The sequence below is a fragment of the Podarcis vaucheri genome, assembly GCF_965113315.1.
Source record: "Podarcis vaucheri genome assembly, chromosome: 10".
Taxonomy (NCBI): Eukaryota; Metazoa; Chordata; class Lepidosauria; order Squamata; family Lacertidae; genus Podarcis; species Podarcis vaucheri.
In genome coordinates, this window is record NC_138748.1 from 51951093 (window position 1) to 51967820 (window position 16728).

Genomic DNA, 16728 nt, shown 5'->3' on the forward strand with positions numbered 1-16728 from the left:
TCTGATACTGCTCTATAAAGCAAAAGCCTCTCTAAATGTTTTTATTATTATTATTTTAAATACATATTAAGTTTGAAGCTGAGATGCCAGGATGGGCTTAAGATACTGAAAATGGGGGATGTGATAGGTTGATGGAAACTCATGAAGGAATCTGGACTTCATTCCTAGAATGCTCTGTTTAAAAGAGTGAAGAAAGTACATGGGTGCCCTTGACTCTCCACAACTCTCTGCCCTGCTATCCCTTCTTTCTCAGTTTTGTTGATTTGTTTTGTAGTAGTGGAGGAGAGAAGGGATGGGGTGGGGTGTGATCCTTAAAATGTCGGAATAGTCTTTAAACGCCCATTCACGATCCTATATTGAGCATTTAGGGTGCACACCTTATTTCTGTTATTTTGGGTCGTTAATATTGTGTGTTTAAATGTTGGAACTCACCCTGGGACTTTGGAGAGAATGGCAGGTAATAAATTTGGTAATAGCAACACCAATTAATAAAAGTAATAACGACAACAACAACAATTTATTTAACTTATTTGGAATCTGATAAAACCATGGATAAGGAGCCTGATAGCAAGCCCCTTCCCTTTTTTAAAAGCCCCCAATTATTGTCCTTCGCATGGCCATTCTGTGCCATGGTCTGGTGGTGCACTATGCCACAACCTTGCTGAAATTAAACAGTTCCTGGTCTGGTTAGTGACTGGATGGAAGGGTCTGGAATAACACAATCCGAAACTCTACTTTTCCAAGGCTCCTGACCACGTGCAGAGTCCTATGCAGGGACAATTGCATGCATGTAAACACTGTTCTGGCATGCAAAGGAATAAATGCAGGCGAGGGTCATCTAGTCTTGTTTTGTCTACTTGGGCTGGTAGCTGTTAGGGTGTGAAACCTAAGACGCTGGCAAGTTAGCAATGTCATGTAACTTTAAGTAGTCAAGCTCGTTAAGTTGTTAAGTTGCTCAGTATATAAAGAGTGTTTGTTTCTCTGTGTGTGGGGCGTGAAGCAAAAATGTCCGAAAGCTCCGGAGGTGTTTCTGTTATCTTTCTGCAATAAACCTGTCTTTGGAAAGACAGGCTTCCCTGTGTCGTTATTTCTTTGCTGCTGAGACTCTGAAGCTTGTACTGCAACAAGAATCTCTGCACTGGACTTAATTAATGCTCTGCAAAGAGAGCTGTTGCTGGTGGCGCAGCGGAAGCGTTTACTGGACCAGGACACAAACTCTCTTAGTAGCATCTCTCCATGGTCTCAGGCACAGCCTGCCCCCTCCTTACCTGCTACCTGATCCCTTTTAACTGGGGATGCCATGAACTGAAGCTGAGAGTTTATGGATGCCAGTGGTGTGTTGTACCATTGAGCTTATAGTTCCTCACCAAATTTATGTAGATTAATTCAATGATGCTCTAGGATCCCTGCTCTGGGCTGGGGGTGAACACTTAATTGCGAACTCAGCTGATGCGTGCCAAAACATCATGGTAGCCAAAGTGGGGCCAAGAGGAAGTTTTCCACAGGCTCCCAAGTTTGCAAAAGTACACAGAAATCTTCAGGTGAAAGAACTTAACGGGTCAAATGCCAATAACCCAAAATAAGACCAGTGAGAAGGGCTGAGCATTCCACCCTGCAGTGTTTTGCTTCAGGTGAAACTTGTGAGCTTCTGATTCTGAACAGCTGCATGAATGAAAGTTAAATGATGGTTAGGGCAGATTACAGGCAGCATGGATGGAAAATCGCTGAGGGTCTTACAGGCCTTGACAGGCAGCCTTCTCCTGCTCTGTTTTCCAAGGTAAAGAGTCATGGAAGCTCCTCAATGCTGCGTGTCTGCCTCCTTCCCTGAAGGGGATGCTGCGACACCCCAGTTCTTCTGCCAAATTTCTCCCAGAACCCTCTTGTTCCTCTTCCTTGCAGAAGCAGGAATGGGATGGAAAGGAAAGGAAAGCTTTTGGGAGGCGTGGAGGAAGTTGCTACAGAGCAGGCCCTCTTTTTATACCTGCTTTCCCTCAGGGTTTGTTCTCTTCTTTTGACACCTCCCCATTCTTACGCAGCTAGGAAGTTTGCAGCATGAGGGGTGGCAAGCAATTTAAATAACAAGCCTGGGAGGGGAAATCACAGGCCACAGGCTCCCAAGAGAATCTAATAGTGAATACTAGTGATTCATTCAGATTCTGAAATATACTTTCCAGTGCTATCCTAAGCTTTTGCTGAATATTGGTTCTTTAAAAATTGCATGTTAGGGCATAGGAAGAAACTTGCAATATTTTTCTAGATGTGGGCAACATTCACATTAATTTAAGGAAGGGCTGTCTCTGATATTCTTTCCCCCAAAATTATGCCTTATTGTAGTAAGACACCAGAATGAAAATTGAATTTTTAAATATATGTGCTTAACCCTCAGTCTTTTAAAAATATGCCTTTACTTATTAATCAGCTATAGCCTTACTTGATTAATCTACTAGTCATGTGACTTAAACCTTACAGTCTTAATTTTTAAAAACTAGCACCTGTTCTGGTGTATACTGAATTGGCGCTCCTATCTTTTCTTGGAAAAGTATTGCTGTCTACCTCAGAGATAGAGAATCTGTTGTTGTTTTGAGCTACGACTCTCAACATCCCTGACCTTTGCCATGCTGGCTGCGGCTGATGGGAGTTGGAGTCTAAACATCTGGAAGGCCACATGTTCACACACCTGCTCTGCTTTATATGGGAAAATGGATCTTGCATACTGGAATTCTAAATAATTTTATTTTACTATGTGCTTGAGAGAGAGAGAGAATATAAGTGTGTGTGTGTGTGTGTGTGTGTGTATATATATATATATATGAGAATTCATTATACATTTAATCATGTCCATTAATTTCAGTGGGTCGAATCTGAGTAGGGTTAAGCTTGGATGCAACCCTGTTGATACTACCGTAGCAAAACATCTTTCTTGGTCAGTGCTACCAGCCCTCATGGAGGGAGCTTGCAGTCCTTATACAGAGCTATTTTTTTCAGCATTTCTCTCAATATCCCCCACAGAAGAAGAACATGCAAGATGGCGTCGGTGTTCAGGAGCGAAGAGATGTGCCTGTCGCAGCTTTTCCTACAGGTGGAGTCTGCCTATTGCTGCGTGGCAGAGCTTGGAGAGCTGGGCCTGGTTCAGTTCAGAGATGTGAGTCGACATGGGAACCTGTGGGGTGGCGAAGTGGTGTTGGTTGCACTCCCAAGAACCAGCAGCAAGGGTTAGAAGGTTCTTCAGAAGGTTTTCTTGCACTTATATGTACGCAGTGCCTTTTCTGTCACCATTCAGCCCCATGTAGAGTGGATTGCTATAGTCTAGATGTGAGGTTACCAGATCGTGCACTGCTGTAGCCAGGCTATCCTGGTTCAGGAAGGGCTAAACTGGACATAGGCTCTCCTGGCCACTGAGGCTACATGGACCTCAAGAGACAGCAGTGGCTCTAGGACATATGAACCTGTTTTTTCAGGGGCAACTCCATCTAGAGTTGTCTACCCAGTTTCTCCATCTTGTTGCAATTCAGCCTCAGTTTATTGGCCCTCATCTACTTCATTATGGACACCAAAACACCTTTCTTGGGGCTCGTCCACACTTCCTGCTTTTCCTGTGCCTAGAAAGCATGGGTCCGAGAGCGGTCTTCAGTGCTGCATCAGAGCAAAAAACAATCCAGACAAAACCCAGATTGCTGTTTGCTCTGATTGAGCGCTAAAGAACAGTTTTCGCTGGGGGAGAAGCAGCAGGACAAGATCAAGTGTGGTTAAGGCCCAAGACCAAACAGCCTCCTGATATTATAGAATCATAGAATTGTAGATCTGGGAGGCACCCTGAGGATCATCTAGGGCAACCCTCTGCAATGCAGGAATACGATGCTTGAAATGCTTCTCCCTCAGAAGTTCCTCCATCAGACAGTTGATCTGGGTTGCATACACGCAATGCATTTAACACACACACACGCACACACGCATACACCCCTCAAGGAATCCTGGGAATTGTACTTTCTTAAGAGTGTTGGGTATTGTAGCTGAAGTTCCCAGGATTCTTTGGGGAAAACATGATTTTCTCTAAATGTATGCTGCCAAGACCTGCCAAGGAAAATGAAGAATATATTTAGGTATGCGACAACGGTGGCAAGAGTTTTAATAGCACAAGGATGGAAGAATGATGAAATCCCGACAAAAGAACCGTGGCAAGAGAAATTGATGTGGAATTGGCAAAACTGACGCACAAACTACGTGACAAGGATAACTATGACTTTAAAGAAGAATGGGAACCTTTTACAAAGTATCTAAAGAATCAACAAAATGAGTTGGACTCCTTGGCAGGTTTTGAATAAACATACACCAATTTATTTGTTAACATAATAGATAGAGAGTCTTACACTTTTACAATATGCAGAGAACAATATGTGTTAATAAACCAGAAAGAGGAACTGAGGGAAGTCGTAGGAGGTAGGGAGGGAGGATATGTGGGGGTGGGAGGGAAAAATGTGGAAAAATATAATTGTTGAGATAATTTGTTATGTGAAAACTGTTAATAATTTTTTTTAAAAAATAAAATAAAAATAAATGTATGCTGTTCAACAGTGGAATTTGCTGCCAAGGAGTGTGGTGGAGTCTCCTACTTTGGAGGTCTTTAAGCAGAGGCTTGACAACCATATGTCAGGAGTGCTCTGATGGTGTTTCCTGCTTGGCAGGGGGTTGGACTCGATGGCCCTTGTGGTCTCTTCCAACTCTATGATTCTATGATTCTATGATTCTATGTGTATGCAGTCAATTTAAATCCTCACAGGAGTGAGTTTAACAGAGTTGTCACTCACCAACACCAGTGGCAGTTCTGCCCATCTTGGCTGTGACAAAAGGCAGTCTCTGCCTGGAAGCAGCTTGACACCAGTTAATATATGGGGTGGGAGCAGAAGGGGTAACAAAGTCTGGACCAGAAGGACAGGGCAGCCTCTGCCACAGAGTTCCTTCTCCTTTATTGGGAATGATAATGTCAGTGCTGGACTTTAGGCTCTCAAATTTCAGTGGCATCCTGCGCGGCGCTAAAATTCCTTCCCACCTCACACGCTCTGTTCTACAGCATTATTTTGGCACCCCTTGCAGAGCAGCGCCCAGTGGAAGTGCACGGGCTAAAACCACCTCTGCTTCAATCCATAGTGCCGAGGCGCTGTAAACAACTGCTTGCGGGATTTCGTACTCTGAAAGTTGTACTGTCTATGCATATACAGATGGAAAGATTTCAAGAACGTTAAGATTTGTCTGTAAGATTGGTCCAGGGACAGCCAGTCCTTTCAGATGAACTCTTTTAATTCATTTTGTTGTGGTTGGATTAATTTTTAATTATTATTTTTTTGCAAATACGTACAAATCAAAAATTACAAACCTGAAAAAGAAAAAAGAAATTAAGGTTACAAAAAAAGAAGAAAAGAGAAAAAGAAAAGCAAAAAGAAAAGCAGAAACATAAATAAATATCATATACTGATACTGTTAAATCTTAATAAAGAAAAAAGAAAATCATAAATAAAATGACATTAAGTTATTCATTATAAAACTAATACTTTACAGATCAAACACATATGTTTTAAACAATTAACTCTTCCGTGTCATCCATTTTCCTAATAAACTGACATTTCTTAAATATTTCAATTTTTTTCGTGTTTTTTGTTCTTTGGTCTTCCGTCAGTCTCACAACAGTTCATTATTCCTAATTGAAACTAACTTATCTGTATTTCAATGCATCACTCATTTTGGTATCAGGGAGTTTTTTTACTTTTGCAGGGTTACTAATTTTTATTATTAATATTTATTTAGTTGAATGCAAATGTGAACAGCTTCCAGCGAAAATTTGTGAATGAAGTCAGAAGATGCGAATCCCTGGAAAGGATCCTTCGTAAGTAGACTTGTAACTTTCTTCTTGTGCTGTTCTTCACTAAAATGAGCTGTGGAACAGGTTTCTGCTTTATAAAAAGAATAGTAACTCGGGGATATAGCAGTAAAAGATGCTGACTTTTTTTCTGAGAGGTTTTTTTTAGCATGTTAAAAAAAAATTTCCCCAGAAAGAGTGTTCAATTCCTGGTATCAGGGCATTTTCAGGACACTGTTCCCGCAGGTGGGTGTGGTTTCAGACCCCTTTCACAATGGATTTGTTTTGTAATTTACTAAACAGGCCATTAGTCACCACTGGGCTATCTCTTCCCTTGACATGGCCCACAGCAGTGAGCCACCAACCTTTTTGAGCCCATTTTGGGCCCATTTGCAAATGGGAGAAGTTGTTATAGATATCCTACACAGACCTCAAACAAATAATAATAATAATAATAATAAATAAATGTTATTTATACCCCGTCCTCCCCGGCCAGAACCGGGCTCAGGGTGGCTAACACCAGTAAAATTACAGTGAAAACATAATATAATGGGGGGGGGGGCATTTAAAATAGAGGTTAAAATGCAATTTAAAATGCAGCCTCATTTTAAAAGTAGTCCATAGATCAAAACCATAAGGGGAGGGAAACATAAGGGTCAGATTGAGTCCAAACCAAAGACCAGGCAGAACAGCTCAGTCTTGCAGGCCCTTCGGAAAGATGTCAGGTCCCGCAGGGCCCTAGTCTCTTGTGACAGAGTGTTCCACCAAGTCGGGGCCAGTACTGAAAAGGCCCTGGCCCTAGTTGAGACCAATCTAACCACCTTCCGACCTGGGACCTCCAAAATGTTGTCATTTGTGGACCTTAAGGTCCTCTGCGGGGCATACCAGGAGAGGCGGTCCCGTAGGTACGTGGGTCCTAGGCCACACCAAACACACCCAAACACACCCTATTTTATTGGCTACAACTGAATGCTTCTTTTGAGCTTCATTTCAGAGGGGTTGGGAGGGACCTTCTGGGAGCCAAGGAAGACCTCTGGGGGGTACATGCGCACCCGTGGGTACCATGTTGGCGACTCTTGATGCATAGTATAGCACTGTTTTACATTCAGGTGAAAATTAGATGGCACCTTTCTTTCTGGTTTGCTCACAGGCTTTCTGGAGAGTGAGATGGGGGATGATATAGTGCTTTTCAAGCCTGAAAAATGCCCAGAGACACCACTACCTCGAGAAATGATTGACTTAGAGGTAAGCAGTTTGGGACTGGTACATGCATGTGCCAGTCATGTGCTGGGGAAGTGTTGTGTGTGGCATTGGCAGTTGACCCACTATATATATTAGGAGAACCATATACTTAGAAATATAGAAATACACTGCAAGGTGTTGTATTTGTCCGTCTGAGTGTTGGGGGAGAAATCCAGAGTTAACAGTAGGGCAATGCTTTTGTTAGAAGCAAAAATAAACACGATGAAGCAGTGTGATGAACTACATTGAACGATGAATGGTGGCTGCAAATTCCTAGCGGATCTTGCAGCACAGGCTGTTTTAGGGTCCAGAGTTCTCCTAATTTTCTTAACTCATTCAGGCCGTAATCCTAAATCAGAATGGGGAAACTAGGGTTCTCCAGATAATGTTGGACCCAGCCTGCTCATTTTTTTGTGACATTTTTGTTGGTCTTCCAAAAAAGGCATTCCTAGTGGCTTTCCATCATGAGAACATATGAACATTATTGGATCATCAAGCTATAAAGTACTCTCTCTTATCTCTCCTGTATCTCTGGCATAATCTTTATTGATATCTTGTATAATGAGAAATGAAAAGGGACCTATGTCTTTCCTCAACACTGAGAGTAGCCAACTTGGTGCCTTCCATATGTTATTAGACTGTACCTCCCATTGTCCCTGACCATTGGCCATGCTGGCTGGGGCTGATGGGAGTTGGAGTCCAACATTATCTGGAGAAACCTAGTTTCCCCATTCTGATTTTAGGATTGCACCCTGAATGAGTTAAGAAAATTAGGAGAACTCTGGACCCTAAAACAGCCTGTGCTGTGAAATCTGCTAGAGATTCACCGTCACCATTCATCATTTTAGCTAATGTTGGTAAAGGAAGATTTGTTGTGTTTCCTGTTACTTGTTTTAGTGTCTACACATATCTTGAGTAATCCATGAATAATTCATTCTCGGGAACAGCGCTGAGATTTTAATATTCACGGCAAGATTGCCTAACATGCTGAGACGTATTTTGAAATGTTTACCGTGTAATAATCCATCTTTATAGTGATCTGTTTTGTCAGCAGTGAGGTGCATGAAAGAATAATTGGGCATGCCTTTTGTTTTGCTCTGGGTATAAACAGGGAGTTTTGGAGAAACTGGAGGCTGAGCTGGAGGAGGCTAACAAGAATCTGCAGGCACTGAGGCAGAACTTTCTGGAACTCACTGAACTGAAACATCTCCTGAAGAAAACGCAGGACTTCTTTGAGGTGACGTGATTTTCGAATACACTCTTGGCTTCTCGGAACATTCTACTGGTTGGAAGCAACCTCTTAATTATTTGTTTGAAGCCCTGTGGGAAACCTTGGGCCTGTGGGCAGAATGTGGCCCACCAAGCCTCTCTCTGTGGCCCTCAGAACTCTCCCCAGCCACACACCCTTCCTAGTCATGTCCTCCTTGAATGTTTTTGCCTGGCTGGGATGCGTACTTGAACTCTGAAAATGCTTCTTGCTTGCTTGAGTGGAGGCTAGAGAGAGAGCTGGGTGTAAGCCACACTTAAATCCATTAAACCCCTCCATTTTTGCCTATGTCTCTGGCCACCATTGACATTTGGCCCCCCGAAGGCTGCTCAGACAGGAATGTGGCCCTCAGGTGGCTAAATATGGTAGATGTGATAACTGCCCAAACAGAATTTTCCTGGCCACAATATGAACTTGGGATGAAAGAGCCCCAGCTCTCCATTTCAATGATCCTGATTATTCTGCTGCTTCACCCTCCTCTAGTCAGTCAGCTGCCCTGCTCAGCCGGTGCCCCCTTGCTTGGGCTCAGAAATTGCCTGCAGGAACTAAGGAATTCTGGGACTTGCAGCTCTTGAGAAAATACATCACATACGGCAGCATAATCTCTTTAATCTCTCAAACTCCCAAGTCTAGTTTTAATTGTTCTTTAAAAAATGCCTATGTGCTATAGTTTGATGAGGGTAAGGGACCCCTGACCATTAGGTCCAGTCATGGCTGACTCTCGGGTTGCAGCGCCCATCTCTTTATTGGCCGAGGGAGCCGGCGTACAGCTTCCGGGTCATGTGGCCAGCATGACTAAGCCGCTTCTGGCGAACCAGAGCAGCGCACGGAAACGCCGTTTACCTTCCCGCCGGAGCGGTACCTATTTATCTACTTGCACTTTGATGTGCTTTTGAACTGCTAGGTTGGCAGGAGCAGGGACTGAGTAACGGGAGCTCACCCTGTCGCGGGGATTGGAACCGCCGACCTTCTGATCAGCAAGTCCTAGACTCTGTGGTTTAATCCACAGTGCCACCCGCGTCCCTCTTTGATGAGGGTACAGAGGCTTATATATTTAGAGATCCCCAGCCTGGCTGATACCTCTCAGAACTACAGTTCCCAGGAAAGAACAAATGTCTGCTTAACTAGATGGCGCTCAACTCCAACTCCCATCATCCCTTGCCATTGGCTATGCTGGCTGGGGCTGATGGGAATTGGAGTTCAGCAATATCTGGAGGACCACAGGTTCCCTACCTCTACTCTGATAGTCGCCTTTTTGGTGCCAGGTTCAGACACATTTTAAATGATATTTTAATTGGAACTGCCTTTCTACCCACCTTAGCCTAATGTTTTTAGCCTTTCTTAAAAAAAAAACACTTTAGATTTGAAAAACCAAAATATTGTTTGTGGTTGGGTTTTGCTTTTAAACATCGTGTTCATGCGACGTCTGAATAGTTTTGTTCACATTTTTTGTACCTTACCCTGGAATCTCATGTTGAAGTGAGTGAGGTTCGTAAATATTTAAAATAATGATATATACATACACAAATCTTTCTGTTCCGTGAACCTTCAAATTAGACCTGTAGAATAAATTTAATTCCTGATTTCAGACGGAAACTAATTTGCCTGATGATTTCTTCAATGAAGACACCTCCGGGCTGTTGGAGTTAAGAAGCACACCTGCAGCCGTTGCTGCAAAACTGGGGTTAGTATCATTTATGCTGATTTATGTTCTCGCAGAAAGCTCAATATGTGGAACTAATTGAGAGAGTCAGGAAATCAGTCAGGAGGAGAAAGTCAGTGACACAGAGGAAAGGCACATGGTGGATCTACACACAGGGAGGAAACGTTATAAATAAATCAGAAATTAAATTGTTATGGCAGAAGGCTGGGAAAGGCACCTTTAGAGTGGAACCTCTATTTGCGACCATAATCTGTTCCGGAGGTCCATCCGGAGGTCGAAACGGGTCGCTGGGAGAGGCGCCATTGTGTGCAGGCGCAGGTGGCGATTGCCCGCTTCTGCGCATGTGCGAACGGCAATCACCGCTCCTGCACATACGCAAATGGCAGCAAACCCGCTGGTTACTTCCAGGTTTGCCGCAGTCGTGACTTGGGATGACTGTAAGAAGAGGCAGTGGTAGGTAGAGGTTCCACTGTTTTCTGTAGCAATAGACTTTAGTTTAACACAACTCTGGACACTTCATCAGTTGAAGAGTCTAGAATATTTTAACTAATCAACCTGATCTAGTTGAATGGCTAGCACCTTGAGGAGGATTTTTCTCTGATATTCCTAGCCCTAGATTTGTTGCTAAGTTGCAAACCTACCCTATATTTTATATGTTGGGAATAATTTGGGGAAGTATATTTAATCCTGAAGTCCCATGGTTATGTGGGAAACTACCAAAGAAATGGCTGGCTGCCTGAATTTAAGAAGCACGGGGCTTGACTCACTCTCTAGTCTAGCTGAAAGAGTCCCCAGCAGCGTTTAAAAACACAAGTTTATGCAGGGTTTGTGAAGCATGGGAAATACAGGTTATTAGATCTTTAAATACCCCATTTTAGACACTTACAATATGCCCCTGCATTGCACCTCCATCTCTACCCCTTTTTCCATGAAGAGACTATACACTTTAGTAAGTTTAAATACAATACTTACAATACAATACAATACAATACAATACAATACAATACAATACAATACAATACAATACAATACAAATACAATACAATACAATAATTGGAGGTCTCATCCATGCACCAGCCAACGCTGCAACACAGGCAATAACTTCACAAGTACAAAACATAAATATGTGTAGTGCTTAGTGCGGAGAGGGTTGACTCGTGACATATCCTTTCTGTTTGTGTGACATGCAGATTCATAGCTGGCGTGATCAAAAGGGAAAGAATGGTGCCTTTTGAGCGTCTGCTGTGGAGAGCCTGCCGAGGAAATATCTACCTGAAGTTCAGCGAAATGGACACACCCCTGGAGGATCCTATCACTGTAGGTGGAGACGGTTTAAAAAACAAAACAACCAAAAAAAATTTGTCACTTCTGCTGTTGTGTTTGGTATGCGCAGCGCCATTAAATTGCAAGCGTAGTATTTCGTCGGCTGCGACTATTTTAAAATTCCACTTGGGTTGCATTTATTTTCTCCAGAAAGAAGAGATGAAAAAGAATGTGTTCATTATCTTCTATCAAGGGGAGCAACTCAGACAGAAAATCAAGAAGATTTGTGAAGGGTAAGGGGAAATGTGCTGTTGAGAAAGCAGTGCTGGCTGTAACGGAAGTGTTTTTTCCTATTGTGATAAACAAGAGATTGGGACAGGACTAAGAATCCTGTGCGGAGTGGTATTTCCTGCTTCTTGAGGTGAACCACAAAATCCCTCCCCCATCCACCCCCCTTATTCCACATACAGAAACCAACTGGAGCAACAGCTGAATCTTACTTTAGCACGGGGGGATGTGGGACAGCACCCTCCACCACACCTGAGGACAGCAAGATACTTAGTGGGGTGTGTTGCAGGCTGTGTAGCACATACAGCTTTTCCTTCCAACACCTCAATGCCTCACTCTGCCTAATGATAGGGCCGGTCGTGACTAAATAGGTTCGTCTCTCAAACCTGAGCATGAGGCAACCAGTCCACTTTGCAAAACTGTACCTCCTGCCTTTATCCCTCATCACTAGGTCATCTGCCTCATTTGTCTAATGGTAGGGCTGGCCAAGGCTAAGCCCCTGCGCACATCCTGCATTTTTAAACATGGTTCTTCCCCCAAAGAATCCCGAGAACTGTAATTTTTAAGGAGTTGTAGCTCTGTGAAGTGCAAACTACAGTTCCTGGGATTCTTTGGGGTGTTGTGTATGTTTTAAATGGGCTTTAAATGTGTATCCTCGGCCTTAATAAACCCATCTTATCATTCCCTGAGCAGTAGGAAACCAATCTACCAGGCAACATCCTACTTCCTAGCTCTAGCAGCCATTTTCTTTTTTCCTGTTTTTAAAAATACATTTTTATTAAATAAATTTTAACATAATCAAACATTTAAATTACATTTTACAATTTCCATTAAACCCCCCTCCCCGGCGACTTCTAGCAGTCATTTTCAATAACTTCTGACTCAACTTCAGGAAGAATTTGATGGTGCTATGAGCTGTTCGGCAGCACTGGGTTGGAAGGTGGTTGACTATCCTTCATTGGAGGTTTTTACCGTATTTTTCGCTCCATAAGACACACTTTTTTCCTCCAAAAAAGTAAGGGGAAATGTCTGTGCGTCTTATGGAGCAAATGTGTGGTCGATCGCTGGCTCCCTTTCTGGCCCCAGCCCCTTGCCCAGGCCTCCATTGTTGAATGTTCTGCAGACGGAGGCCGTTTGTTTCCCCAACGACACGTGACGGGCTGATTGGATTATCTGTCTGGATACTGTAGAAACAGGTCCCTTTCCTTTCCTAAAGAAGCTGTGAGCTGAACCCCACAAAAACAGGACTTTGCCCCTTTGCAAAGTGAGCTCAACAACTTTGAGCTGATCCACAAAGAGGGCTTTTCCCCTTTGCAAAAGAAGCTGCACAACTGTGATCTGATCCCCCCCAAAAAACAGGGCTTTCCCCCTTTCCTCCTCTAAAAACTAGGTGTGTCTTATGGTCAGGTGCGTCTTATGGAGCGAAAAATATGGTAAACAGAGGTTGGGTGGCCCATCTGTCAAGGAGTCATTAACTGTGATTCCTGCATTGCTGGGGTTTGGAGTTGATGACCCTTCCAGCAGCACAATTCTATGATTCTGTAGGTCAGAATCATGCCCAAACTGGGTGTGCGCTGCTGTAGTCCATTGGATATTCTGGCGCCTTGTTTTTGACAAGATGCAAATACAAATAGCTAATAGGCAATCTGAGACAGCAGTACAACTCCAGCAGTGCAAGAGCTTGCGGCTCTTGTTTTTACTGCTAGTTGTTTTTAATTAGTGTCATTGCTCTGCCAGTTTCATGCGTGGCAAATCCACACGCAGATCTATCAAAAAATATAAAGTGGAATAAAAAATAGTGGGTGTTACCTGCATCCTCCTCTCTTTAACTAGGAGGTGTTTAGAGGATGCTGACCACTTCAGCAGATCTATCCGCCTGAAAGGGGCTCCCCAGCGAATTCTCCTTGAGTTTTCTTCAGATCGCATGTGCCATTAGGGTAAAAGTGACATTCTGTATGCAAAAGGGCTGTTAGAAGATCAAAGCCAAGTTACTGTGATCGTGTGGGAAAAGTACCAAATCTGTGGGCTGCAGTAAAGAGGAATAATCTTTCAGGCACGATTTAAAAGTCTAATTTGAAGATGGGTTCAGAACTCAGAAGCATATGAAACGGAAATAATAATGAAAAAGGGCTAGGAGGCTTGAGGTTTTCTTTTCTTTCTTAGAATATTTTGTTGGAGATCCCATTTCAGAGTTGAAATTGGAGCAAAGATTAATTATTCTTTCGTAGCGCTTTCTGCCTAAAATCAAGGAGCAAAGTATTATTGACTTTGCCTTGTACTCTGGTTCATGCATATGCAAGGACTGTCTTGTAATCAGATGGTAGCTTGGCAAACAATAGACGGCCCTGCCAGTCCGTGCATTATGGGAGAAAAAGATGTGGTACTTCAGGCAAGCTTATTATGGCTACTGGGTACTCGTGATTAAGGGATGGGGCTGAAATTTGATTAGATTTGCATTTTAATGCGAGCCTGCCTGATACGCACTTTAGAAACAGCACACGAATCGAAATGTGGCTATCCTTTGAAATTTATGCTTTTCCAAATTTTGCCGCACAGTTCGCCAGCCAGAAAAAGAATTGTGCGAAAAGGTGTGTGTGTGTGTGTGTTAGGAGAAAGTGTGCATCAATGAAAATAGCCAAATCATTTGATTTAGGGGAAATTGCTTGCAAAAAAGTTACATATTAGGCAAAATGGCATATACAATGGGGAGAGATGCGCACCAAAACTCTTGCAAAATTTTGTCAGGACTTAAAAAAAGAAACCTACAAATTGATGTGGAAATGAGGTGACCCAAACTTCAGATGGGGGCGGGGGGATGTGAAACTAAATGAAAATGAGATTGACAGATTTGTTCATGCCTATTCCTGCTTAAAACGCCTGGTCATGCCGTACCATTGAAATAATTCTGTTTTGAGAAGGAAGGAACTTGGAGCATAATAATGTGTTACAGAGAACGTGAAGCGGCCACTGAAAACTCTGCCCCCCTGTGTGACCCAAGCCTTTGTTGTTTGGAGTGGAAAGCACCTCTGCTGTAGTTCTGCATGGAATGAACAAGCAGAGAGAAGCCTGTTCCCCAGGGTTCCATTACACTAGGAAAGCAAAGCCTTTGCAGACAAGGGTCTGTTTGACTTCCTAGTGGTTCCAATAAGTGCTAGGCAGGCAGGAACTGTTAGAGAGGGACATAAATGCTGCCCCTTGTCCCACTAAGGCAAAGGTTTACATACCCTCCAACATTTCTCCGATGAAAATAGGGATGTCTTATTCTTATTCTTATTCTCCACCCATCTGACTGGGTTAGCCCAACCACTCTTGGTGGCTTCCAACATATATAAAAACGTAATAAAACGTTAAATATTTTTTAAAAACTTTCTTATGCAGGTCTGCCTTCAGATGTCTTCTAAAAGCTGGTACAGTAGCTTCAGGTTGAGTGTTTTCAGGTTACGCTCTGCAGCAACCTGGAAGTAACGGAATGCGTTACTTCCAGGCTTCACCACTTGCGCATGCGCAGACTTTCAAAATGATGTCACTCACATGCGCGGAAGTGGCAAAACGCGACCCGCGCAGGTGCAGGTTGCGTTCACTTCAGGATGCGAATGGGGCTCCGGAACGGATCCCGTTCGCATCCAGAGGTACCTTATCTCCTTGGCTCAGGGGTTGGATAACAGCATACCCTCCAACAGTTTTCCAATGAAAATAGGGACATCCTAAGGAAAAACGGGACATTCTGGGATCAAATCATAAACTGAGATAGCTTCTGTAAATCTGGGACTGTCCCTGGAAAATAGGGACACTTGGAGCATCTGGGTTTAGGTCGCATTCACATGATACCACTTTAAACAGTCTTAACTTTCCCCAACGTATTCTGGGAGCTGTAGCTTGTTAAGGGTGCTGAGCGGCTTAACAATCAGAATCTCATCCCAGGGAACTGTGGGAATTGTAGCTCTGGGAGGAGAATAGGGACTTCCTAACAGCTCTCGGGACCCTTAACAAACTACAGCTCCCAGAATACTTTGAGGGAAGCTATGATAGTTTAACATGTTATCATGGTTCTTTAAATGAAAGTTATGAATGTGGCCTAAGTCCCTGACCCTGAGTGCACCAAGGATTATGCTTACTGTTGGGCCGCTAGGAGTCCAAGCACAGCCAAGTGAGTCAGTCACTCTTGTTTTCACCAAAGTCACCACAGAAGAATTGCTGTGATTACTAAGCAGCTTGATGGTGGCCCCTGTTGGCTTATCATTATTATGATAATTATTATTTTATCTATACCCCGCCCATCTGGCCGGGTTTCCCCAGCCGCTCTGGGCGGCTTACAGCACATTAAAAATGGTAAAACATTAGACATTAAAAATTTCCTGATACAGATGTCTTCTAAAAGTCAGATAGTTGTTTATTTCCTTGACATCTGATGGGAGGGCGTTCCACAGGGCGGGCGCCACCACCGAGAAGGCCCTCTGCCTGGTTCCCTGTGACCTCACTTCTTGCAGTGAGGGAACTGCCAGTAGGCCTTGTTTTCAGTATGTGACGAACACGGTTGTACAATGATTGTCACTGGCTTGTTTACGTCAACTTGTCCCCCCCCCCCAGGTTCCGTGCCACGGTGTACCCTTGCCCCGAGTCAGCTGGAGAACGCCGGGAGATGGCTGCTGGCGTGAACACAAGGATTGAGGATCTAAACACAGTAGGTCACCTTGGGTCTCGTTCCTGTGACTTAGTGGTAGGCCAGGCCTGGCCAGGGTTCTTCATGTATGTATGTCCTCTGTTCTCAGGTGATCACCCAAACCGAGTCCCATCGGCAGGGGCTACTGAAGGAGGCGTCAGTGAACCTGTGGAGTTGGGGGATCAAGGCGAAGAAAATGAAGGCCATCTACCACGTCCTGAATTTGTGCAACATCGACGTCACCCAGCAGTGCGTCATTGCTGAGATCTGGTTCCCCGTGGTGGACGCAGGCGGTGTAAAAAGGGCTCTGCATAAGGGAATGGTAAGGGGCTGGGCCTGGAATTCTTTAGCTGATTTCCAGAGGGTCCTCGCTAGCGTGCTCTGGGGGAATGACTGAGGGATACAGCAAAAGATCTCTTTTCTGGCAAAAGATCCTATGTTCCATGCCTAGAATCTCCATGTAGGTCTGATGAAGACCCTGGAGAGATGCTGTC

General features: G+C 43.8%; 1 protein-coding gene across 1 annotated transcript in view; it reads left to right on the top strand.

Moving 5' to 3' along the window:
- The first annotated feature begins 1792 nt into the window (after positions 1-1792).
- The window catches only part of ATP6V0A4 (ATPase H+ transporting V0 subunit a4), a 35169-nt gene continuing 20233 nt past the window's right edge, over positions 1793-16728 (top strand). Inside the window, exons 1-10 of the mRNA XM_082240686.1 lie at positions 1793-1996; positions 3010-3142; positions 5800-5878; positions 7002-7096; positions 8205-8330; positions 9950-10044; positions 11214-11340; positions 11497-11579; positions 16162-16255; positions 16344-16556. Of these exons, the coding sequence (XP_082096812.1) occupies positions 1908-1996; positions 3010-3142; positions 5800-5878; positions 7002-7096; positions 8205-8330; positions 9950-10044; positions 11214-11340; positions 11497-11579; positions 16162-16255; positions 16344-16556 (1134 nt within the window). The 5' untranslated portion in view covers positions 1793-1907. The remainder of the gene's footprint in view (positions 1997-3009; positions 3143-5799; positions 5879-7001; positions 7097-8204; positions 8331-9949; positions 10045-11213; positions 11341-11496; positions 11580-16161; positions 16256-16343; positions 16557-16728) is intronic.